The 26,208-nt window shown below is 42.8% G+C and overlaps 2 protein-coding genes across 6 annotated transcripts in view; both read right to left on the bottom strand.

Annotated features, from left to right (window-relative positions):
• Positions 1 to 19,409, bottom strand: part of si:ch211-269e2.1 (cohesin subunit SA-2) — a 71,914-nt gene extending 52,505 nt beyond the window's left edge. For 2 of the 4 annotated variants that reach the window (XM_041863456.1, XM_041863478.2), the window contains exons 1-12: positions 19,321 to 19,409; positions 15,521 to 15,660; positions 13,337 to 13,424; positions 12,601 to 12,765; positions 12,247 to 12,343; positions 12,002 to 12,075; positions 9,543 to 9,614; positions 9,190 to 9,394; positions 8,520 to 8,671; positions 8,344 to 8,417; positions 7,993 to 8,116; positions 7,477 to 7,575 (exon numbers count right to left, since the gene is read on the bottom strand). In XM_041863456.1, coding sequence (XP_041719390.1) covers positions 7,477 to 7,575; positions 7,993 to 8,116; positions 8,344 to 8,417; positions 8,520 to 8,671; positions 9,190 to 9,394; positions 9,543 to 9,614; positions 12,002 to 12,075; positions 12,247 to 12,343; positions 12,601 to 12,765; positions 13,337 to 13,424; positions 15,521 to 15,564 — 1,194 coding nt within the window. In that variant the 5' untranslated portion in view covers positions 15,565 to 15,660; positions 19,321 to 19,409. Of the gene's footprint in view, positions 1 to 7,476; positions 7,576 to 7,992; positions 8,117 to 8,343; positions 8,418 to 8,519; positions 8,672 to 9,189; positions 9,395 to 9,542; positions 9,615 to 12,001; positions 12,076 to 12,246; positions 12,344 to 12,600; positions 12,766 to 13,336; positions 13,425 to 15,520; positions 15,661 to 18,078; positions 18,242 to 18,276; positions 18,299 to 19,320 lie in introns of those variants that run through there. The other 2 variants (XM_041863470.2, XM_041863466.2) reach the window with 2 other exon arrangements.
• A 2,662-nt stretch (positions 19,410 to 22,071) lies between these two features.
• Positions 22,072 to 25,214, bottom strand: LOC121550964 (P2Y purinoceptor 8). Of its 2 annotated transcripts, XM_041863443.1 has the most exons (3): positions 25,173 to 25,214; positions 23,051 to 23,369; positions 22,072 to 22,910 (listed from the first exon to the last, which is right to left on the bottom strand). In XM_041863443.1, the coding sequence occupies exons 2-3, from the start codon at positions 23,341 to 23,343 to the stop codon at positions 22,151 to 22,153; spliced, it is 1,053 nt and encodes a 350-aa protein (XP_041719377.1). In that variant the 5' UTR covers positions 23,344 to 23,369; positions 25,173 to 25,214; the 3' UTR covers positions 22,072 to 22,150. The 2 variants fall into 2 exon arrangements, with proteins under 2 accessions (XP_041719377.1, XP_041719370.1); XM_041863436.1 differs by lacking the exon at positions 25,173 to 25,214 and having other exon boundaries at positions 23,051 to 24,433.
• Between the last annotated feature and the right edge of the window lie 994 nt (positions 25,215 to 26,208).

Below are 26,208 nucleotides of genomic sequence, written 5' to 3'. Positions count from 1 at the left end.
GGGAGAATGTCATATGGTCAGATGAAACCAAAATATAACTTTTTGGTAAAAACTCAACTTGTCGTGTTTGGAGGACAAAGAATGCTGAGTTGCATCCAAAGAACACCATACCTACTGTGAAGCATGGGGGTGGAAACATCATGCTTTGGGGCTGTTTTTCTGCAAAGGGACCAGGACGACTGATCCGTGTAAAGGAAAGAATGAATGGGGCCATGTATCGTGAGATTTTGAGTGAAAACCTCCTTCAATCAGCAAGGGCATTGAAGAAGAAACGTGGCTGGGTCTTTCAGCATGACAGTGATCCCAAACACACCGCCCGGGCAACGAAGGAGTGGCTTCGTAAGAAGCATTTCAAGGTCCTGGAGTGGCCTAGCCAGTCTCCAGATCTCAACCCCATAGAAAATCTTTGGAGGGGAGTTGAAAGTCTGTGTTGCCCTAGCGACAGCCCCAAAACATCACTGCTCTAGAGGAGATCTGCATGGAGGAATGGGCCAAAATACCAGCAACAGTGTGTGAAAACCTTGTGAAGACTTACAGAAAACGTTTGACCTGTGTCATTGCCAACAAAGGGGATATAACAAAGTATTGAGAAACTTTTGTTATTGACCAAATACTTATTTTCCACCATAATTTGCAAATAAATTCATAAAAAATCCTACAATGTGATTTTCTGGATTTCTTTTTCTCATTTTGTCTGTCATAGTTGATGTGTACCTACAGTGAGGGAAAAAAGTATTTGATCCCCTGCTGATTTTGTACGTTTGCCCACTGACAAAGACATGACCAGTCTATAATTTTAATGGTAGGTTAATTTGAACAGTGAGAGACTGAATAACAACACAAAAATCCAGAAAAATGCATGTCAAAAATGTTATGAATTGATTTGCATTTTAATGAGGGAAATAAGTATTTGACCCCTCTGCAAAACATGACTTAGTACTTGGTGGCAAAACCCTTGTTTGCAATCACAGAGGTCAGACGTTTCTTGTAGTTGGCCACCAGGTTTGCACACATCTCAGGAGGGATTTTGTTCCACTCCTCTTTGCAGATCTTCTCCAAGTCATTAAGGTTTCGAGGCTGACGTTTGGCAACTCGAACCTTCAGCACCCTCCACAGATTTTCTATGGGATTAAGGTCTGGAGATTGGCTAGGCCACTCCAGGACCTTAATGTGCTTCTTCTTGAGCCACTCCTTTGTTGCCTTGGCCGTGTGTTTTGGGTCATTGTCATGCTGGAATACCCATCTACGACCCATTTTCAATGCCCTGGCTGAGGGAAGGAGGTTCTCACCCAAGATTTGACGGTACATGGCCCCGTCCATCGTTCGTTTGATATGGTGAAGTTGTCCTGTCCCCTTAGCAGAAAAACACCCCCAAAGCATAATGTTTCCACCTCCATGTTTGACGGTGGGGATGGTGTTCTTGGTGTCATAGGCAGCATTCCTCCTCCTCCAAACATGGCGACTTGAGTTGATGCCAAAGAGCTCCATTTTGGTCTCATCTGACCACAACACTTTCACCCAGTTCTCCTCTGAATCATTCAGATGTTCATTGGCAAACTTCAGACGGCCCTGTATATGTGCTTTCTTGAGCAGGGGGACCTTGCGGGCGCTGCAGGATTTCAGTCCTTCACGGCGTAGTGTGTTACCAATTGTTTTCTTGGTGACTATGGTCCCAGCTGCCTTGAGATCATTGACAAGATCCTCCCGTGTAGTTCTGGGCTGATTCCGCACCATTCTCATGATCATTGCAACTCCATGAGGTGAGATCTTGCATGGAGCCCCAGGCCAAGGGAGACTGACAGGTCTTTTGTCTTTCTTCCATTTGCGAATAATCGCACCAACTGTTGTCACCTACTCACCAAGCTGCTTGGCAATGGTCTTGTAGCCCATTCAAGCCTTGTGTAGGTCTACAATCTTGTCCCTGACATCATTGGAGAGCTCTTTGGTCTTGGCCATGGTGGAGAGTTTGGAATCTGATTGATTGATTGCTTCTGTGGACAGGTGTCTTTTATACAGGTAACAAACTGAGATTTGGAGCACTCCCTTTAAGGGTGTGCTCCTAATCTCAGCTCGTTACTTGTATAAAAGACACCTGGGAGCCAGAAATCTTTCTGATTGAGAGGGGGTCAAATACTTATTTCCCTCATTAAAATGCAAATCAATTTATAACATTTTTTACATGCGTTTTTCTGGATTTTTTTGTTGTTATTCTGTCTCTCACTGTTCAAATAAACCTACCATTAAAATTATAGACTGATCATTTCTTTGTCAGTGGACAAACGTACAAATCAGCAGGGGATCAAATACTTTTTTCCCTCACTGTATGATGAAAATTACAGGCCTCTCTCATCTTTTTAAGTGGGAGAACTTGCACAATTGGTGGCTGACTAAATACTTTTTTTCCCCACTGTATTTATATATAAAATAAAAGTAACAAATAATTAAAGAGCAGCAGTAAGAATAACAATAGCGAGGCTATATGCAGGGGGTACCGAGTCAATGTGCGGGGGCACCGGTTAGTCGAGGCAATTGAGGTAATATGTACATGTAGGTAGAGTTATTAGTGACTATGCATAGATAATAAACAGAGAGTAGCAGCAGCGTAAAAGAGGGGGGGCAACGCAAAAATTCTGATTAGCCATTTCATTAGATGTTCAGGAGTCTTATGGCTTGGGGGTAGAAGCTGTTTAGAAGCCTCTTGGACCTACACTTGGCGCTCCGGTACCGCTTGACGTGTGGTAGCAGTCTATGTGTAGGGTGGCTGGAGTCTTTCACAATTGTTAGGTCCTTCCTCTGACACCGCCTGGTATAGAGGTCCTGGATGGTAGGAAGCTTGGCCCCAGTGATGTACTGGGCAGTACGCACTACCCTCTGTAGTGCCTTGCTGTCGGAGGCCGAGCAGTTGCCATAACAGCCAGTGATACAACCAGTCAGGATGCTCTCGGTGGTGCAGCTGTAAAACCTTTTGAGGATCTGAGGACCCATGCCAAATCTTTTCAGTCTCCTTATGGGGAATAGGTTTTGTCGTGCCCTCTTCACGTCTGTTTTGGTGTGCTTGGACCATCTTAGTTTGTTGGTGATGTGGACACCAAGGAACTTGAAGCTCTCAACCTGCTCCACTACAGCCCTGTCGGTGAGAATGGGGGCGTGCTCGGTCCTCTTCTTTTTCTTGTAGTCCACAATCATCTCCTTTGTCTTGATCACGTTGAGAGAGAGAGGTTGTTGTCTTGTCACCACACGGCCAGGTCTCTGACCTCCTCCCTATAGGCTGTTTTGTCGTTGTCGGTGATCAGGCCACCACTGTTGTGTCATCGGCAAACTTAATGATGGTGTTGGAGTCGTGCCTGGCCATGCAGTCATGAGTGAACAGGGAGTACAGGAGGGGACTGAGCATGCACCCCTGAGGGGCCCCCATGTTGAGGATCAGCGTGGTGGATATGTTGTTACCTACCCTTACCACCTGGGGGCGGCCCGTCAGGAAGTCCAGGATCCAGTTGCAGAGGGGAGTGTTTAGTCCAGGGTCCTTAGCTTAGTGATGAGCTTTGAAGGCACTGTCGTGTTGAACGCTGAGCTGTAGTCAATGAATTGCATTCTCACATAGGTGTTCCTTTTGTCCAGGTGTGAAAGGGCAGTGTGGAGCGGAATGGAGATTGCATCATCTGTGGATCTGTTGGGGCGGTATGCAAATTGGAGTGGGTCTAGGGTTTCTGGGATTATGGTGTTGATGTGAGCCATAACCAGCCTTTCAAAGCACTTCATGGCTACAGAAATGAGTGCTACGGGTCGGTAGTCATTTAGGCATGTTACCTTAGTGTTATTGGGCACAGGGACTATGGTGGTCTGCTTGAAACATGTTGGTATTACAGACTCAGACAGGGAGAGGTTGAAAATGTCAGTGAAGACACTTGCCAGTTGGTCAGCGCATGCTCGGAGTACACGTCTTGGTAATCCGTCTTGTGGATGTTGACCTGTTTAAAGGTCTTACTCACATCGGCTACGGAGAGTGTGATCACACAGTCGTCCGGAACAGCTGATGCTCTCATGCATGTTTCAGTGTTACTTGCCTCTAAGCGAGCATAGAAGTAATTTAGCTCGTCTGGTAGGCTCGTGTCACTGGGCAGCTCGCAGCTGTGCTTCCCTTTGTAGTCTGTAATAGTTTGCAAGCCCTGCCACATCCGACAAGCGTCGGAGCCTGTGTAGTACGATTCGATCTTAGTCCTGTATTGACGCTTTGCCTGTTTGATGGTTCAGAGGGCATAGCAGGATTTCTTATAAGCTTCCGGGTTAGAGTCCCGCTCCTTGAAAGCGGCAGCTCTACCCTTTCGCTCAGTGCGGATGTTGCCTGTAATCCATGGCTTCTGCTTGGGGTATGTACGTACGGTCACTGTGGGGACGACGTCATCGATGCACTTATTGATGAAGCCAGTGACTGATGTGGTGTACTCCTCAATGCCATCGGAAGAATCCCGGAACATATTCCAGTCTGTGCTAGCAAAACAGTCCTGTAGCTTAGCATCTGCTTCATCTGACCACTTTTTTATTGACCAAGTCACTGGTGCTTCCTGCTTTAGTTTTTGCTTGTAAACAGGAATCAGGAGGATAGAATTATGGTCAGATTTCCCAAATGGAGGGCGAGGGAGAGCTTTGTACGCGTCTTTGTGTGTGGAGTAAAGGTGGTCTAGAGTATTTTTCCCTCTGGTTGCACATTTAACATGCTGGTAGAAATGAGGTAAAAAGGATTTAAGTTTCCCTGCATTAAAGTCCCCGGCCACTAGGAGAGCCGCCTCTGGATGAGCGTTTTCCTGTTTGCTTATGGCTGTATACAGTTAATTGAGTGCGGTCTTAGTGCCAGCATCGGTTTGTGGTGGTAAATAGACAGCTACAAAGAATATAGATGAAAACTCTCTTGGTAGATAGTGTGGTCTACAGCTTATCATGAGATACTCTACCTCAGGCGAGCAAAACCTTGAGACTTCCTTAGACATTGTGCACCATCTGTTGTTTACAAATATACATAGACCGCCACCCCTTGTCTTACCAGAGGCTGCTGTTCTATCCTGCCGATACAGTGTATAACCTGCCAGCTGTATGTTATTCATGTCTTCGTTCAGCCACGACTCTGTGAAATATAAATATACCGTTTTTAATGTCCCATTGGTAGGACATACGTGCCTGTAGTTCGTCCACTTTATTATCAAGCAATTGTAAATTGGCCAATAGTATCGACGGCAAAGGCAGATTAGCCCGATCTCCTTCCGCAATATCTCCTTTTCTTTCTACTGCGAATGACGGGGATGAGGGCCCTGTCGGGTGTCTGGAGCAAATCCCTCTCGTCCGAAACATAAAAGAAAAATTATTTGTCCAGTTCAAGGTGAGTAATCACTGTTCTGATGTCCAGAAGCTCTTTTCGGTCATAAGAGACGGTAACAGAAACATTATGTACAAAATAAGTTACAAACAATGCGAAAAAACATACAAAATAGCACGGTTGGTTAAGAAACGGCAGCCATTGTATCTCCGTACAGACGCCATTGTATTTGAGCCGTTCTTGCCATAATATGGACTTGGTCTGTTACCAAATAGGGCTATCTTCTGTATACCAACCCTACCTTGTCACAACACAACTGATTGGCTCAAACGCATTAAGAATTTCCACAAATTAACTTTTCACAATGCACACCTGTTAATTGAAATGCATTTCAGGTGACTATCTCATGAAGCTGCTTGAGAGAATGCCAAGAGTGTGCAAAGCTGTCATCAAGGCAAAGGGTGGCTACTTTGAAGAATCTCAAATATAAAATATATTTTGATTTGTTTAACACTTTGGTTAATACATGACTCCATATGTGTTCTTTCATAGTTTTGATGTCTTCATTATTATTCTACAATGTAGAAAATAGTACAAATAAAGAAAAACCCTTGAATGAGTAGGTGTGTCCAAACTTGACTGGTACTGTAAGTCCAACAAATGTATGTAGCAACAGCGGATTTCCCATTTAACACACATGCATGCATCTACCCACACAAACAACGTTGTTAGACCGGACAGAGAGGCCGCGAGGAGGGCAACATTGTTTGCTGCTGCTACAGCCAGGGATACCAACGTGAAGGACTTCTCTGCCAGCTGCGCTGTGAGTCTGTCCTTCTGCGTCGGCAAAGTGGCCTTTTTGGAGGAGGGCCAGGGACTCGAACCCGGCACGAGATATGCCGCCATGGCGCTCTCGAGCCTGGGGATTCCCTTAGCAACCATCTGTCTCCCTTCCACTCTAGTGAATGGGAGGTACGCTTTAGCCGGCGAATGCGCCGCTAGAGGTGCCTCCCATGAGCCCTCAACGTACTTACTGAGAGAGGGCATGGCTGGTGCCAGTGGCTCTGCCGCCCTTCTCGGCCGAGAATAAGGTCCGCCCTCCATCATATCCACTTCCGCAGCGGGGGGAAGCGCTATCTCTAGATGTCTAGCAGCCCTCTCAATGAGCCCTGGAAAATCTGAGTGCAGAGAGCCTGCCGTGAAGGACAGGGCTACTGATCTCTCAGAGCCCGTGTCGTCATCGCCCAGGGAGTTACAAGACCTCTCACTCTCCAAAGGAAAGGGGGTCTTGAAAGTCTGGGTCAGAGGGACGGATTGTTCCACAGGAATATCCATCTCATCCCCATAATCCCTGTCTTCCTCAGAGTCGGCGCCCTCAGATGATGCCTCAGAAGCTGAGGCTAACACCGATAGCACATCCGCTAAGGGGATATCCTCCTAAAAAACGCCCAGCGCTGCTTCCTCTCCTTCAAAGGAAGGAGGGCGCAGTTGGCGCAAATAGGGGGATCGCTGATTCCGTCCTTGGCGCGCTGTGAACCCAAACACATGAAACAACGGTTGTAGGAGTCCACAGCCGCCATGGAGGAACAGCGGCATTGAGCTCTGAAAATAGCTTTTGGGGGTGGAACATTTCCCAGTGTGCTCATTTAGGAAGACGTCGAGAGCTAGAAATCGACAGCGTTTTCTTCGTCCTGAGTCTTCGTGCCTTCTTCAGTCTAGTCCAGTCGATGAAGATAATGGGAGGCTGATTGAGGGGAAGCGTCCCCTCTTATAGGGACCCCTGTACTCCTATTGGCTGCAGGTGTGTGCATAATTATGTCTCAGGCTGTTCACTGCCTAGGCAGCGGGGTACACCAATAGGAGCGGAGCTCCCCTATGGGGCGGAGCTCCATGATATAGAACTGTCGGCAAGTGAGCTTGCAACTACTGTGGTCCTCTGTAGCTCAATTGGTAGAGCATGGCGCTTGTAACACCAGGGTAGTGGGTTAGATCCCCGGAACCACCCATACCTAAAAATGTATGCACGCATGACTGTAAGTCGCTTTGGATAAAAGCGTCTGCTAAATGGCATATTATTATTATTATTATAAACACACACTGGCAAGCACGCACATACACTCACATACTGGGTCGTGTGCAGGCACATGTACTGTACACACACACTGTACCTTGAAGCGGCTGTTGAAGAGGTCTAGTTTGGGCAGGAGGAGCGGGTCTCCGTACAGACCCTGTAGCCCCAACACACACTTCAGACGCACGTCAGGCAGCTAAGGGGGGGAAGGAGAGTGTGTGTGTGTGTACAGTGAAAAATTGTGTTTATGTGTAACAGAGTGAATTATGTCCTTGTCCTCCTCAGCCAGGACATGATCCCGGCATCCTCTGCACAACACATCGTCACTCGAAGTCAAATGTGCTAACTGACAAACCAAGAAGCTATCCTGTCACTCCTTGAGCTAACATCTGCAACATATGGTTAGATTCTGCAACTGTGACAACAAAATAATGTGTTCTAACGAAACAAAATTACACAACAGGATACACTGACTTAAAACTTCAACAAGCATTTTTGTTTCTGCAAGTAAAGATGGTTAAGCTAAAAGTTAATTAACCAAGACTCCTAACTAAATGTGTCTTTGTGCAGGCTACATGTTTTTGTTGTTGTTGTGGTGGTTGTTGTTGTTTACCTTGTCATGCATCATCCAGCCCATGTATTTGAGGTAGCTGTCGGTCAGAAACACTGGACTGTAAAGTTTCATCCATACAGCCAGCTCCTCCATACACATGGACCGGATCTCTGGGAGCACATCCCTACAGAGGACAAAATGTAAACAATTACTTTTATTACAAGTAGATGTACTACATGCCAATACTTTCCAAAGGTATTTCCAAAAACATTTAAATAGTCAACTTCAATTGTCTAAATACTTATTTTGAAAATGTATTTGAAAGTAATACAATAAATATTATTTAAATCCAGGTCTGACTCAAACACTGAAAAACACAAATACGGTGAGTAGAGTAAATAGGGTGCTTACCGGTATCTCTTCAGGAAGACTCCTTTGAATATGGCATCCATCATGTTTTCTATCTCCACCCTTCTATCCTGCAGCTGAAGAAGTTACATGTAAAATGTGGTGTTGACATAACACACACACACACCTGCACTGACACACGCACACATGCACACACGCACACACACACACAGCCTCACCTCTGTGGTCTTTCTGTGTATTCTCTCCAGTCTTGGTGAGTTGCGTCTTCCTGATGTCTTGGTTCTCTCCACCTCGCCCAGTCTCTGGCTGTTCTCAACACTCACACTCAGACTAAGGGCTACTCCAATCAGAGAGCTTAGCAACTTCATCGCTATGGGGGTCACAACAGGAGGAGGTCATACACATTCAATATCCTGGTGGAGGTTGCTACAGCTGCAACTCCTCTCTCTATTGTACATTTCCAGTTTAAGTATATGTTTTATTTTTAAATGATTGATGAGAAAAGTATTGTCCAACCCATCGGGTATCTCACTGCACCCTCATATGACTATCTTGAAATATGCAGACAGACGAATTAAAAGTACATTTACATTGTAATAGTTCTGACACCCATCTTTCCAACTCCGCCCATAACTTTTGGACTTTATAACATTCCCAGAAGGCATGAATTATTGAGTCATTAGTAGTTTTACACTTCAGACGTGAACAATAAAGCCATTTGATATTTTACACACACACACACACACACACACACACACACACACACACAAGTGCCTTGGGCATCTTTAGAGGTGTTTTGCCATGCGTGTGTGACATCTGCCAGAGTGCAGGGGTGTGTGTGTGCGCGTACGTGTGTGACCTGCCAGTGTGTGTGTGTGTTTTTGTTACCTGCCAATGTGCAGGTGTGTCTGAAGGCTCGTACGCGGGAGTCGGACAGCTCGGTGAGCAGAGAGATGAGTGTGTCCATGAGGTAGCTGTCAAAGATCACATTGTATTGACACTGGGTTACCAACACCGACACAAACTCACAGAACTCACCACGGAACCGCCGCCAGTATGGACCAGACATGGTGAGAGGATATTCCCCACTGTCCTACACAGACAGACACACAGAGAGAGACAGAGACAAAGTGAGTGAATATTGGTAGCTCTACGAAAACTTGAACTGCAGGACTTAACATGCAAAGGGGGAACTAGATACGCTTTAATTTCTAAAATGTTAATATGTATCAGAAACTGACCATGTCCATGGGCCACGTGACTGTGAGGATCCAGGGAAAGGCCAGGAATTTCTTATACTGCAGCCCCGAACCCTGACACACAGACACAAAATTATTTAACAACAGAGTTAATTTAAGAGAAATAAATAATCATGTTGTTGCAAAACAGTGTAGATCCGCCTTAATCTTGAAGCACTGCTACGGTTTACACAGTCAAATGTGACAAATACATTTTTTTCATAACAAGAACTGTACAAATTAGGGAGTGAACATTATTTATAATAAGGGTTACATGGAGAAAATCAGACCTCTCTGAAATGAAAATGGATGGCCCTCCCTTCAGCAAAATATATTTTACCTAAACCCTTCCTGAAAGCTTGAAAAAAAACAAGTGACCCTCCCCTATACCCAAAATAATAATTTAAACAAAGTGGATAGCAGAGAACATGTCTACCGAGAACAATACCCTCACATTTTGGACAGACCAGAGCCTTAGATACGCAGTTTTAGAAACTGTTATTTTCTGATAGCGCACAGGGCTGCATGTCAGAAGGTTGTGGGTTCGCAGACCACCATGGGCAAGAGTAGGGGTGGAAAGATCTCCTTTAAAGTAAAATCGTTGCATGAATCTATCATTGAAATTGCAGGTCTGAGAAAATAATTGCCTTTTATAAACATTTCATGCAATTCTATGTCATTTTACATATAAGCGTGTTTATTTTTTTATACCACACAAATTACCAAAATTACAGGCTTAGAATAGACAGAGAGATAGGGCTTATGTGTTCATCTAATGCCAAATCAGTGTGTCTTGTTTGCAACGAAACAGTCCCTGTTTGCAAATAATTAAATCTGAGCATGGTACTTTCAAAAGTTAGGCCTACCTTTCCACCCCAGACAGAGTAGGCCTACCAACGCAGAAAAAAATGTATGCTTTAACTGCTAGCTACTCTTCTTCCGTGGCTTAACCCAACGAGAGAAGGTCACAAGTGTTTCCCTAAAAGCTGTCTGGGTTTAAACATCTTCTATTGTACATAAAGTGAATAGCTTTATCAATTGATAATGACAGAATTAGATTACTTCCCAATCAAAGTCAGCCTCGGAGTGTCAAAGAAATGAAACAATGATATCCCCATATGCATCGGAGTCACGTCTTTAACGTGTATTTTACAGCTTGTTTCTAGCATAAAGCATCACGGACCAAAGCACTGTTATAGATCACTTTATATAATCGGATCTGTTTTATTTTCTTCAAAATCTTAAGCTAACAAGGGGTAGGCTTGTGCTTTTTGCCATTTTCTTTAATTAAAAGTAGGCCTATGGCATATCCTCTCGTACCCCCTCAATTAGAATATTGGTTTTAACTTAACAGCCCTTCACTGACATATAGGCTATTTAAAGAGTGCATGGTGGGTGGAGGAATTGACTAATACATCTATGGATATAGCAGCCTATAGCCTAATTTCATCTGTCAAACAGGTAGGCCTAGCTCTTATTTCTTAAATAGGAATAAATAGGCTCCAACACAAAGTCCTCTTGTTGATAGTAAAGTCTAATTAAAATAAAAGGTTTAAATGAATTATTCCTACTTGAATTTGTCTACTTTAGCACCACGAGCTGTCCCTTTCTGATTGATTGTGCAGCGGCTGCTGCTTCAAGTTAGGAAGAAAAATTAGGAAGAAACCTTTGACTCCTCCTGAACTGCCACCGTAGCCCTACACAGCACAGCCAATGGTTAAGCAGCACACAAAAAGGTTTTTGACCAGCAAGAGCAGAGCAGGCCGGGGCTCAGGGTTGGAATATAGTGTGTAATGCAGCCTAGTTTTATTTACACCCTCCCAGCAGCTCTCTTAGAAATACAACTTTGCTCTGTGCTTCTCCGAGCATGCACTTTGTAGCCTATAGACTATGGAACATTTTATTGAGACCATACTAAATAGTCTATAGGCGCAATTAATATTGTGCGCCCAGTAGAGAATCAGAAATGAGGAGCGGCATCAGGCACACACTGATATGTAGCCTAATAAGCAACTAATTCTAAATCACTGAGAAACATGACCCTCCCCTGGACTAATTCTATTTTTTTTTAGATATACTAAACCCTTCCCTTGACTACAATTGAAAAAACATGACTCTCCCCCATTTTCCTCCAGGCAACCATTCTGTAAATTTCAAATCAGTCCCTTATACAATGTTTATATATATATATATATATATATAAAAATCTATACAGTAATGAGATCTTTATGTAGGATTCGGACATTCCATTCCAGCTAAACGATGGATATATAAACAGATTAACAATTATTATATAGCGTTATAAATATTCTGAGAACTAATATTTTACACACAAAGGTACCCATAAACATTTCAGATGTTTTTTGTTGTTGAAAAATTGGTGGGTATTGCGTTTTGCAACGAAACTCTTCAAATATAGATGGTAGACAGAGAGGAGGCCACAATGACTGACAGACTCACACCTCATCCAATTCCTCCACCATCTTGCTCATGACATCATCCTGTCTGCTTTGGAACATCTCAGCTGTCACCAAACCTGGAGAAGGTGACAAGTACTACAGGATGTAACAACCTGTATTCAAATACCTCATACTACATTACATGACTTATTCCCTTATAGTTAACTTCTTCTAATCATGTATGCATTTGGTGGGTGTGGGGGAGGGTTGGGTGTTTTTTGTGTGTGCGCACGCGGGTGCCTGCTTGCCTTTGCAACCAGAGCACTGGATGAAGAAGCTGATGAGGTCCAGGAGGGCAGAGTCTCTGTCTGTGATGTACGCCTCAATCCAATCATCAACTACAGCCTGCAGGGAAGACAGACAGAGACAGATAGACAAACTCTCCCACTTTACATGTAGAAACAAAGGTGTCAGATACAAGATCAAGTCCAAAAGATCATACAGTATTGTTGGAGGGATTATTATGACTAAAAATAGATGCTTCCCACTGGGCACAGACGTAAATTTAACGTCTATTCCACATTAGTTCAACGTAATTTCATTGAAATTACATGGAAACAACGTTGATTCAACCAGTCTGTGCCCAGTGGGTTTACTCGTACCTGCATGGCACTCCTGCCCATGGTGACCACCTCGAACAGTGTGACGGCCTCAACGTCCCCGTGTTTGAGGTGTCCGTTCTGTGCCCGACCCAGACTGCCATTGGTCACCTTGGTGTGTCTGCGCTTGGCATTCTCAGAGCCCTCCCGTGCCCTCCTCTTCCCTCTCTGAAGGGTTAAATACAGGGAGACCGACACACCCACAAACAGGAACATAGACTGTTACTGTACAGACCGTTGATGTTTCTGGAACATTCTTGGCTGAGTACCCAAAGTTTATATACAAAGTCTACATAGTAAATTCTTTACTAAACTATTTTTGATATCCTTAACTGATTATCAATAAAATAGGTTTTAATGACACCTGAGTATGTTTACTGAATTAGAAAGTGTCCACCACTGTGTTCCCCAATCAAATCACAGAACCATCCTGGTTGTAGGCTGTAAAGTGGGCCTGTGTAATATTTCTCTGTGCCATTGTAGATCCTATCACAGGCGGCCGGTGGCAGCTTAATTGGGGAGGACAGGCTCATAATAATGTCTGGACCTGAGTTTTTGATACCATTCCATTTACTCCATTCCAGCTATTATTATGAGCCTGTCCTCCCCTCACCAGTCTCCTGTGGATCCTATTATATGTAAATGACCAGCAGTGAAATTCTACAATGTGTAAATGACCAGCAGTGAAATTCTACATGACCAGAAGTGAGATTGGAATATGTAAATGCCCAGCACCCACCAAACTCTTCTGTCTGTTCTCATTCCGGGCTCCGCCCACTGTGTGATTGACAGCTTCAGAGGAGTTTGCGTCCACAGCCAAGTTCTCACTGGGAAATCACAGATGATACTGATGGACAACTACCACACAGGACATTATTCATAAGATGATTAACCTAGGCCTGTATTTAATCAATTGCATCTAGTGGATTTTCTGCATAGTGAGGACCGGCGTTATGGGCGGGCCTTAAGGCGTCCGCATGCTTCCCATCCAAAACAGTTCGGAACAGTTCGTGCATTTATTATAACGACATTTTGTGACGTTTCTGTTCGTTTTGGTCTTCAGCAAGGGTTTTTCCGGCTGTTCGTGCGCACAAAATGTTTTCTCGAGGCAAGCCGAAGTCGGTAACTGAAGTCTACGTCCCTTCGTCGGTGATTGGTACCAAAGTAGGGATTCTTCAATGAAGTGTTTGTTGTCATTCAACAAGAGATGACTCATTTTCATGCAAATTTTTTCACTTGAGAAAAACTGCACCAAACATCTTAGTTAGATGTAAAATTGCATGACTAAGATCTCCTCTGCAAAAACATCAAAATGAATGACAGATATCTGGAGTTATCTTAGATTAATTCTGACTATGGCGTCTCAAGATGACAAACAGTACTATTGCCAAATTTTTCAAGTGAAGGTCTTTTAAGGGAGTATGCGAGCACAATCGTTCGGTTCGCCTAGCCAGCCGAACCGAAGCATGCTGATGCCTTTAGGCTGGAGTTACACAAAGTAACTTTCACACAATTTTAGTTGCAAGTGACATCATCGCTCAAGCAACTTTGCAACTCAAACGAGATTAAAATTGCATGCAACAGCAAATCAAATTAAAGCTGCTTGTTTGAAAATTCTAAACTCACCCTATGCCATCTGCTGCATTACATTGTGGTTTCACAAATTATTTGTTTATCCAACTGTTTGCTTATTGTAACAGCATGGATATAGAAGAAATGCAGCCTGTACAATTTAGCTAGCTAGCCAATAGGACATTGCAAACACCAACACAACTAGCTACTGTAGCAATGAGCTAGCAACAAGCTAGCTAAGCTATCTAGCACAGTTCATGGTGGACCATTTCAGTTGAAACTGGTCAGGGAGAGGTTTGGGTTCACCATGTACAATAATTCGTATACATCTCCTGTTGTGCTAGTCTCTATTCTCTCAACCCTGATCACAGGTTGTGCTTCACAGCACTGACAGCTGTGTTGACATGACAACTGGGTCAGAATTCCGAACCTTCGAATGGATCATGTGACAAAAGTGTTTGTTTTGATTGGCTTTGCTTGCAACTAGTTGCACAAAGTTGAACATTTCAACTGGATACAACCAAGTTGCAGATGACTTGTTTATTAGTTGCAGGGGGGTGTTTCATGAAGCAATCAAGAAGCAAACTCAGTTGCAAGCAACTAAAATTGCGTGCAAGTTGCGTCTTGTAACGGCAGCCTTGGGGGGCCTGGCCCGCCCTACCGTACTTCCTTGCCCGTCTAAATAAAATATGTAAATATTGAGAATTTATTTGACAGAGACGCGCGGCCGACAGAAAGACGCATCAATCTCAGATAAAGCAGCCGAGCGAGTGAAACAGTACCCCTCTGTCCCATATATCTGATGCTGTCTGGTCAAAAAGAGTATGGCATGTCCCATCATCGCATGATCGTTCAGAAAATTCTTCAAGTGCATGCAATCTAACAATTTCTATATCAGGTGTCAACTCCAGTGGGGCACCAGTAATTCTTTACTTTGGTAGTTTAGGGGTTGCTTACAATCTATGGTGTACATACGGGGGCTTCAGCACTATCAAGCTCCTCTCTGGAGCCGCCCATCGTCAACTCCCTGACTATTCCATCTATTGCTGTTGTGCAACTGAGTGCACATCTGGAAAGCTACTAGGCATATATGTAACTGACTGAATCCCGGCATAAGAGATTACATTACTGCTACGACAATAGCATTAGCCTGAGTGCAAGTTTGCTTCTGCTTTAGACAATTTGTTGTCTTATTTGCTAAGGCAAAGAATTTGCATTGTTGATAACAGAAACAGTCAGGCACTCTGGCTACTATCTTTCCATAATCAGCTTGATTAAGAGGTTTCAGAGAGTGGAAGGTTACCACTTTTTCATAAATTGTGTTATAATGTCAAAGAATCATGTTTTTTACTTCTGTACTGAGGACCTGGAGGTGACTGTAGGTTCTGCTATCATCTCTCTTCACATCATCTGCCCACAGGAGCTGGGGGAGGTGGTGTGTGTTTCAGTGTGGAGCTATGAGTATAGATGTGTCCAGTGGTTTCAGAGTTGCTGTTGAAAAGGGAGACATGCAGAAAAAAACATACTGCATCACAATAAATCCTCAGATGTGCCAGATCTGTACAACTACACCATAGGCTTGCAGTGCATACCATATATTATAATTGTTTTACCGGCAAGAGCATGTCAATGCTGTCAGGCAATTGCTCTTAAGGGGGCAATGACTTTTTTAGGGATGCAAATAATAGCATATTATTAACCAGCTTTAATAGCAGTAGTTGAATAGAGAGTGAGGCCTGAGTCTACAAAAAAAAAAAAAAAAAAAGGATACTTATTTTATTTATTTCATTAACAAAGTTGTGCAACACCCAATTACCCTGTGTGAAAAAATTGCCCCCTTACACTCAATAACTGATTGTGCCACCTTTAGCTGCAATGACTGCAACCAAATGCATCCTGTAGTTGTTGATCAGTCTCTTACATCACTGTGGAGGAATTTTGGCCCACTCTTGCATGCAGAACTGCTTTAACTCAGCAACATTTGTGGGGTTTCAAGCATGAACCGCTCGTTTCAAGTCCAGCCACAACATCTCAATTGGGATTATGTCTGGACTTTGACTAGGCCATTCCAAAACATTCAAATGTGTTGCTTTTTAGCCCTTTTCATGTAGACTTGATTGTGTGTTTTGGATCAATGTCTTGCTTCATGACCCAACTGCACTTCAGCTCACAGACGGATGGCCTGACATTCTGCTGTATAATTATTTGATACAGAGCAGAATTCATGATTCCTTCTATTAAGGCAAGTCGTCCAGGACCTGAGGCAGCAAAGCATCACACTACCACCACCATGCTTGACTGTTGGTATGCGGTTCTTACTGTGGAATGCAGTGTTTGGTTTTCGCCAGGCATAATGGGACCCATGTCATCCAAAAAGTTATACTTTTGAATCATCTATCCAGAGAACATTCTTGATGATCATCCAGGTGCTTCCAGGTGCTTTTTGGCAAACTTGAGTCAACTTTCTGGACGAAATAACTTTGTTTATGAAATAAATGAAATAAGTATGTCATTGTTGTGTTATTTGTTCACTAAGGTTCCCTTTATCTAATATTGTGTTTTGGTTGAAGATCTGATAACATTCAGTATCAGAAATATGCAAAAGTAGAGAAAATTAGAAAGGGGGCAAATACTTTTCACAGCACTCTATACCTGTCCCTGGGCTGCTACTAGAACTAGTTTAGGTGGGTGAAACATTCAGAACATTGCAGATAGACATGGTAAAGCATAGAAAAGCACAGAAAAACGTGAGATAATGTAAAATGGAGAGTGAAGTCACAAATCTGTGTTTTTCTACCAGATACAGCTGACTCCTGAAAAATGGCTTGGGGCTGTCTTGAATGTGTGCACTAAACAAGACCTTGCAGATATCGGGAGCAAGAACAATGAGTGTGTTTGTTATTTGACTGGGACTTGTGAACTAGACATTAACTTAAAATGAGTTTGCACTTTACCTATTTAAAATCAGTTTCAACTGTATCTGCAACATTCTGATCATAGTGCTCTACTGAACAATCGCTTAGTGTGTATTCTGGTTTTCTGCACCTTGCTGGCTGTCACATCTTTAAATAGGCTAATTAGTACCCATGCTGTCATCTCCCAGGAGTCACAGCTGTGTGTGTGTACATGTGTGAAAAGACAACACCTGTTGTCAGAAGAATAAATAAATAAGTTGTTGTGGTCTTGTGGAGCTGCGAATGATATGAATGTAAACCAAAAGGTGTGAATGTAAATGTAGGGAATGGAGAATGAATTTAAATTCGAATCCAATCGCCTGTATCGTGAGCTTTCTGCCCCTGCAGCGTAGCATCACTCAAGTCGGTGCTACACAGTAGAGTATCGACCTATGCCTCAACAATGCATGTACGTTCTCTCTGGAGTGGTGTTTTTGGGAAACGCATGTTACATCTTCCGCCGTTGTATAAAATATGCATCGTTAAAACACTCGTAAACCTAATATAAATTCCATCGCTATCTGGAAACCGGGCCGTAGAACAGAACAACTATCATATCATCTGAAATTGTAATCATTACATAATGCTCATTATACTAGGCCTATAGTGCATTTAGTCATGCAACATTAATATAAATACATCTACTTCCAGGCAATTATTTAAGCAATAAGGCACAAGAGGCAGTGCAGTATCATGAATACAGTCACAGGTAAATGGCGTTGTTCGGCCCGACGCGATAGCGGAGCATGAATACAAATTCATCTGACAATTACTATTGTATTACCGCCAGACGATATAGACTTCCTGATAAAAAACAACAACAACATGCCCACTTCAACTCGTCATTGGCTATATATCTGGCAGTGATCATAAAGCACGCAGTTTGAATGGATGCTTCGAGAATCACTCAGAATTTCGTGTAAAATACTTGTGCTAAATGTTTATCACTACTTACCACAGCCACAAAGTCAAAATCGCTTTTTGGTTAGGATTAGGCATGAAGTTAGCAGGGCAGTTAGGTTAAAGCAGATTGTAAAAAGATACATTGTAGAAATAGGCGGGGTTTATGACCTTGTGGCATGAAGTTAGCAGTGCAGTTAGGTTAAAGCAGATTGTAAAAAGATACATTGTAGAAATAGGCGGGGTTTATGACCTTGCGGCTGTGGTAACTAGTGAAGACCGTGGTAAAGGGGCTGTGACCAACGATTATCCATTATATTGACCAGATACTCCATTGGCCACTCCAACAATGAAAATAAACGTCTTCAAAAATGGAAGGCAGCCGGGAAGAAGCAAGATCAGGTGGGACCATTCTAGCCAATGAGAGGGCAGATACGCATGTACAACGGTTTCCACTAGTTACCACAGCCGCAAGGTCATAAACCCCGCCTATTTCCAATGGTTGGCTATTATCGTACAAATTCATGAAAATAAATGCCTTTTTGGTCTTAATTTAACGTTAAAGTTAGGCATAGGGTTAGCAGTGCGGTTAAGGTTAGGTTTAAATCACAATTGAAGAAGATACATTTTAGAAATAGGCTGGGTTTATGACTTTGTGGCTGTGGTAACTAGTGACGACCAGGCACAACTCCGCTATAAAGTGTTTTTTTCTCAAAGTTGACGGGATTTCACGTGTCCTACTTATATCAGTACATTCGTAACAACTTCATCATTAAAAAACGTAAATTCGATCAAATAAGCCACACATAGCAAATAAGCCATTACGCATTTTGTTAACCAAATTCGACACTCTCATTGACCTCGATACAAAAACTCCTCGCTTGGTGAGCGAAAAAAATACAGAACGCCACTTGCTGGAGAAGACAGATTTTGTGCCCAGTTATCCCTCTTGCTTCGCCTCTTCCCCTCTGCTGTGACTGCTTCCTCCAGTCTCTCAGTTCCCATCCCCCACGTTTCGCTAGTTCATTCCGATACGAATCTCATGGGCTGGCTACTTCTACAGTAAATGTATTTTGACGGTGTGGCATAACATTTTAATAGTGTAGTAGGCCTACCTAACGTTTCTCATCTCGTTTCTATCTCGATGTTTTGACAATAACGTGCTCAAACAACAACATCGATCTCACATAGGGCTGAACAGCTGACTGAAATACTGACTATTGCAGGAAAACATGAGTATAACACGTTCCGTAATGAAAGTCTGAAAACCTGTCCAGATAAAATGTAATTTTCTTACCAGAAGTGTGAGAATTTCAAATAGCAGCTGTCAATGAGCAGTGCCAGGACCCTGATGTGACAGCGCCATCCAGTGGAATTATATCAACAGAACAAAAGCAGGAGGAGCGACGTAGAACGGTCAGATACCCTAAAAAAACAGAAAAGTCAAAATGTTGTAGTAGAGATGGGGTGTGCAGGAGCTGTTATTACCAAGGCATTAGGGCTAGTTGCTCTGGGTCGTCACTGAACGGAAGAAAATACAAAAAAGTATGTTTCTATTCCTTTGTAATTTCATTGATATATAGTGTCAGGTGGAAATGTGTCTTGTATAATGACAGGTGGTAATGAGTTGGTTGTCTGAAGCTTAATTATAAATTACAAAACATATTTGTCATTTTCATATGGGTGTCAAAGGCAACCATATAATACCATTTTCAAAACTGCTCTTGTACTGTTAAAGCTACAGACCAATTTTATATTTAACATAGTATAGGGCTTAATTTGATTTCTAACACGTCCTATGGAAACCCTCTTCATAATTTATTTCCATGTTTCTTTGGTAGTGACTTTTAATTCATTTTAACTGTAGCAGACGTAATGGAAGGAAATCAGCTGAAGTCAAGTGCTCAAGGTGTAGACTTTATTTACAGGTATTTCATGGTGATCCAACAGTGAAGGTGCCATGTAATAGAAAATATCAAGCAAATCAACCTGGCACATAAATGCATATAAATCAGACATGGTTATTCATATTGTAACAAATCTTGATAAATATTCAGAACACTGTCAAGACTCAACATATGCTAAAATATTAATATCAACCACATGGTGGCGCTATCTTGATCTGTTTGACTCCGAGTTATGGAATTTGGCACACATTCTCATGGATGTGAGTCTAGTTAACCTGTAGATCAGGGGTATTCAACTCTTACCCTATGAGGTCCGGAGCCTGCTGGTTTTCTGTTCTTCCTGATAATTAATTGCACCCACCTGGTGTCCCAGGTATAAATCAGTCCCTGATTAGAGGGGAACAATAAAAAAAAATGCAGTGGAACTGGCTTCGAGCTCCAGAGTTGAGTTTGAGGGCTGTAGAGTATTGTTGTGTTTCACCTCATGATGGTGCTGTTGGAAGAAGGAAAGCTGCTCTAGAATCTTTTAAAGAAAAGGGAGGTTTGAGATGGGCCTATAATTTTTCTAATAATCTGGATCAATCATCTGGATCAATCGTTTCGCACTAGGTTTGCAAATTACTGCTGGAACTCTCGGCCGGCAAACGCTATCCGTGTGTCCATGCCAAGAAACCAAAACGAAGAAACCAAAACAAATCTGAATCACAGGACCTCAAACCGATACATATGCACTTTCCATATCCATCATTACATTGGTAAATGCATCTAAATAAGACTTAATCTTAACATTTTATCACAGTTCCTAAATTGAACACTTTTCAAAATGTTCTTTCAACTCACAGTACTGACCCCAATTGTAGCGCACATGCCATATAGGCCTCTTTCTATGCATGCTCAGATGTTTACATTTTACTCATTTAGCAGACACTTTTATCCAGAGTGATTTACAGTTAGTGCATTCATTTTACGGTAGCTAGGTTAGACATTTTTACATTTATATTTTAATCATTTAGCAGACGCTCATATCCAGAGCGACTTACACTGCATTTATCTTAAGATAGCTAGATGGGACAACCACATATCACAGTCATAGTAAAAAATAAATTCCTCAATAAGAAGGTTATGAGCTAAGTCAGTGCTAGACAAGTGCAATTATTATAATTTTTTTAATATATTTTTTTATGGAGCGCTCCAAACAAAAGACATTAGGGAAAATTACATCAAACTCTCAGAGAATGAGAACGGTAAATTCATATTTATTTCATGAATGAATAGAATTTAGCAATTTAAACAAACTCTAACGTTCTAGATGACGGAGATTAACATAAAATTCATTACTGGTGATATAATTAGCAGGGAATGGATAAACATTTAACAAAGGTACCCACTGGGCAGAGAAGTCAATTCAATGTCTATTCCACGTTGGTTCAATGTAATTTCGTTGAAATTACCCCAGTGGGTAGACTTAATAATTTACACAATGAAACAATGAATGCGCCCAAATTGGCAGGAGGCAGAGATCACATTCGTGGTAAAAGAAGCCTAGCTCTCACTCAGCCACACTATCTAATTCCTATCTTTAGGCAAGTTGCAACAGTACTTCACAAAATAAATAACCCTATTTTACTAACTTTGTGAAGAACCATCTGCCCTGGTTTGTTAGTGGGTCTATATACAGCACACAAAAACATTCCTGTGAAATTATTTGAACAGGGGATATTACAAAATGTCATCTTGGTTGTCATCTGCCATCTCTCAATGTTTTTGTTATTTGTTTTTGACTTTTTACCCCAATTGGTAGTTACAGACTTGTCCCATCGCTGCAACTCCCGTTGCGGACTCGGGGGAGGCGAAGGTCGAGAGCCATGCGTCCTCCGAAGCACGACCCTGCCAAGCTGCACTGCTTCTTGACACACTGCTCGCTTAACCCTGAAGCCAGCCGCACCAATGTGTCAGAGGAAACACCGTACAACTGGCAACACGAGTCAGCATGCATGCGCCCAGCCCGCCACAAGGAGTCGCTAGAGAGTGATGGGACAAGGACATGCCGGCCAAACCCGGACGACGCTGGGCCAATTGTGCGCCGCCTCGTGGGTCTCCCGGTCGTGGCCGGCTGCGACACAACCTGGGATCAAACCCGGGTCTGTAGTGACGCCTCTAACACTGCGATGCAGTGCCTTAGAACACTGCACCACTCGGGAGGCCCTCTCTATCTGTTTTTTAACAGTGTTGTTTAACAGACACTCTGCCGTTCTCTCCACCCTGTCCCTCAGACACATACTGGGCAGAGTACAGGCTCTCTCTGTGCAGGTCTGTCTTCCCCGTGTCCAGACTGCTCAGTGTTCTCAGCCTTAGCATCTGCCTCAACTTCTTACGGAACTCCCTAGAGGCAAAATAGTAGATGAAGGGGTCCAGGCAGCTGTTGAAGCAACTGAGGGAGAGAGTCAGCTTGTAGGCCATATAGAAGGACTCCCCATAGAAGAGCCTCCGGATGGTGTGAGCCAGAAGGAGGATGTTGTTGGGAGTGAAGCAGAGCGTGAAGACCGTTAGGACGGTGACGGCGAGACCTATAGCCTTCTCCTTCTGTTTGGTCTTGGAGTCTCGGGCCAGTTTACGGATGATGCTGACGTAGCAGAAAACAGTGATGCAGAACGGGATAAGGAAGAGGATGACAAACAGGGCAAGGAGGAAGGCAGCCCAGGCCACCATGGATGGAAGCATGTCCCTCTTCAGAACGTCGAAGCAGGTGGTAATCCTGAGTTCTGGAACGTGGAATGTCAGGTCAGTTATAGAGAGTGGGTACAGGACCAATAGGACGACTGTCCACATGGCAAAGCAGACAATCACAGCGAATGACTTCCTTTCCCTGGTCTCACAGAAGAGCATGGGCCGGCAGATGCCCAGGTAGCGGTCTCCACTGATGGCGGTCATAGTTAGAATTGAGCAGTACATGTTGGCAAAGAACACCAGGGTCAAGAGCCTGTGGAAGATAATCAATCATTATTAATCTGTGATGAAAGAAAGTTGTTGGCTCTTTTCCAGGGCTTGTAAAAGGCACATCTACCTCAATGGTACTGATCAGGATAAATAAATGATAGTCAAAAGAATAAACAAGAATACCTGCACATGCCCGGGCCCAGGCTCCAGTTATATCCCTGCATCTGATACATGATCTGGAAGGGCAGGACGAGGCCCAAGGTCAGGTCAGTCACGGTCAGGTTGATCATGAAGATGATGGAGGGAGTTTTGGGAGAGGTATGGAAGAGGAGGAGCCACATGGAGAGGCTGTTTCCTATCAGGTTGATGATGGTGACCACAATGTAGACAATGGAGATGGCTGTGCTAGCTGTGACGTTCTGGAACAGGGACAAGGTGGTGTTGTCCAGTTTGGTGCTATTGGAACTCCATGCCATGGTAACAATGACTTCACACAGACAACCTATGATCAGACAGAAATTTAGATTCATGTAAAAAGGTAGCATGGTCCTGTCTGTAGTGTCACGTGGGATCTGAACGTGGGATCTGAACCTGTTTCAAAACAAGATTTGGCAGACTATTGTGCCAATGAATTAAAACATGTTAAACTCTCAGTGGTTGTTTTGGACAAGCTACCGGGTCTGGCGAGTTTGGTAGCTACTTTTGGTTATACAACATTATTTTATAATGCTAGCGAGCCAGGCTAGATATGATACCACAGATGAAAGGAGAGTGATACTGTACTAGCTAAATACATCAAGCTAACGCGTAATGTGATATAGCATGTCACAACTCAAATCTTACTGCTCCATCCACATTACCTTGGATGCGTCCTCCACATGTGCCGTTGATCTAGCTCATCGTTTACAATAGGAAAAGTGAATGGGAAAATAAGTTTGAAGTTTCCTCACCTGTCTGTGTCTTATTTTAATTTGTTCTACTCCATAACTTGAAAGCCCTGATTGCTAAGGTCGTTTTAAGATGTCAGGTTTGAAAATCAATTTAGCCATTTTGGCACAGTGACTCACTAACCAAACCAGATGCAACTGGTTTCAAGTGGCCAAGAGACGTCATGTGATCTCCTACTGCTATCTCGTGGACAAACTGGGATTCAGACAGGGGTTATATTTACTGTACATCAATGGATAGGTAGAGACTTCAGCTTCCTCCTCATATGTATATCATTCCTGTAAGACGAAAACATATTGCACAAGCCCTGTGCTTTTAAAATGTCTGTGTTCCTATGGGAATATGTGCATGTTTATGTGCCACCATTAGGTAAAAGATCCGAATCTTTGTTTTATCTTTTTGGAACAGTAATTGGTGACATATTTTATTTTAAACCTAGACTTTGAAATGTCTTATTCCCCAACATGGGGACAAAAAACTAAAACTGTACATTTCAAGGGTTTTTGGCCTGCTGTATGTTTTTTTTAAAACTGAAAGCCAATATTAGGCTATCCCCTCATATTACATGGGGCAGTTATAAACAGATATGCTGGGGTAATAATTATAATTCTCTAGTAATACTAGTCCTGTGCAAATATGAACTATATAATGTGTTATAGATGTTGGTATAAAAAATATTGTCTATCAAATCTATATTTTTTTGCACTGAGTGTGATATTTGCCAATTGTTGTGGTGACAATTTATATGCTTTTTGACTCTGGAGTGAACTTCCTCTTGTAACATTCTACAACACTACCATACACAATGAGGAATAAAAAACACTTTCACCCACACATAGTGAGGGGATAAATAACCGCAAACCAAATGTGACTGTTTCGGGGGCTTCTTGTGTCACAATAGACGTGCCAAAACTTCTCATGGGTTTCCTCTGCTGGCGCTTTCTATATACTATAGAACAAATTTCCAGTGCCTTACGAAATGTGAAATTCCAAAAGTGTACGAAATTCCAACAGTGCATCTTGGCTCTTGCACAATGAATCTCCCTCCACGTGCAAGTGAAGTGGCACTCTAACCTTATACAAACTACATAGCCAAAGCACAAGCTTTGGCAAAAGTAAAAAGCACAGGTACCCATCTGAACGAGTGCCTTGATTCTATACTTACAATGTAGAATAGAATATATCTGAATATTATCGCTATTGTCTGAGACAATGTTATCCCATATTGCAACAAATAACAATTATACATGTTAGGCTGAATCTTTATCAATCTGGAAATTCAGATTTTGAACATTAACAGTCCAAATTGAAGTATCTCTGTATGAAATGTAAAGCAAAGAGACAGAGCAGTACTTACCTCTGACAATACACAGACTCGAGTCAGAGAGGGATGGTTGGGGGATGGATGCATTGGTACTGTAGCGGGTCAGGAAACTGGTTGTGAGTGCACGTTCCTGTAAAAAAGGGAAGTGCGTCATGCTTCATATCCAACTCCTTTGCCATCATAGGCAGGCAACACTAATAAACAGATTGCACATATTATTAGTAGTAATGTTTGTGTTTGGTATTTGCTTTTCTTTCATTAGATAAGTTGATTGTGGACACATTCTCATTTACAATAACGACCTGTAAAAAAGATTGCTGGTGACAAACATTACAACTCTAAAACATTTGGGCATATTTCTTATTATATATGTAAATGCTGTAAAAGACTGCCCCAAATTGTAGTTACAGTTCATTCAGAAAGTATTCAGACCCTTTGACTTTTTCCACATTTTGTTACGTTACAGCCTTATTCTAAAATTGATTAAATTGTTTTTTTCCTCTCATCAATCTACACACAATATCCCATAATGACAAAGCTAAAATATGTTTTTAGAAATATCACTTTTACATACGTATTCAGACCCTTTACTCAGTACTTTGTTGAAGCACCTTTGGCAGCTATTACAGTCTTCTTGGGTATAACGCTACAAGCTTGGCACACCTGTATATGGGGAGTCTCTCCCATTCTTCTCTGCAGATCCTCTCAAGCTCTGTCAGGTTGGATGGTGAGCGTCGCTGCACAGCTATTTTCAGGTCTCTCCTTCCAACAGGACATTTAGAGACTTGTCCCGAAGTCACTCATGCGTTGTCTTGGCTGTGTGCTTAGGGTCATCGTCCTGTTAGAAGGTGAACCTTCGCCCCAGTCTGAGCTCCTGAGCGCTCTGGAGCAGGTTTTCCTCAAAGATCTCTCTCTACTTTGCTCCGTTAATCTTTCCCTTGATCCTGATTAGTCTCCCAGTCCCTGTCGCTGAAAAGGTTCCCCACAGCGTGATGCTGCCATCACCATGCTTCACCGTAGGGATGGTGGCAGGTTTCCTCCAGACGTTAAGCTTGGCATTCAGGCCAAA

Source organism: Coregonus clupeaformis, chromosome 40 (genome assembly GCF_020615455.1).
Source record: "Coregonus clupeaformis isolate EN_2021a chromosome 40, ASM2061545v1, whole genome shotgun sequence".
NCBI classification, from domain to species: domain Eukaryota; kingdom Metazoa; phylum Chordata; class Actinopteri; order Salmoniformes; family Salmonidae; genus Coregonus; species Coregonus clupeaformis.
The sequence above is the reverse complement of the archived record's forward strand: the minus strand, read 5'-3'. Positions and strand labels throughout refer to the sequence as shown.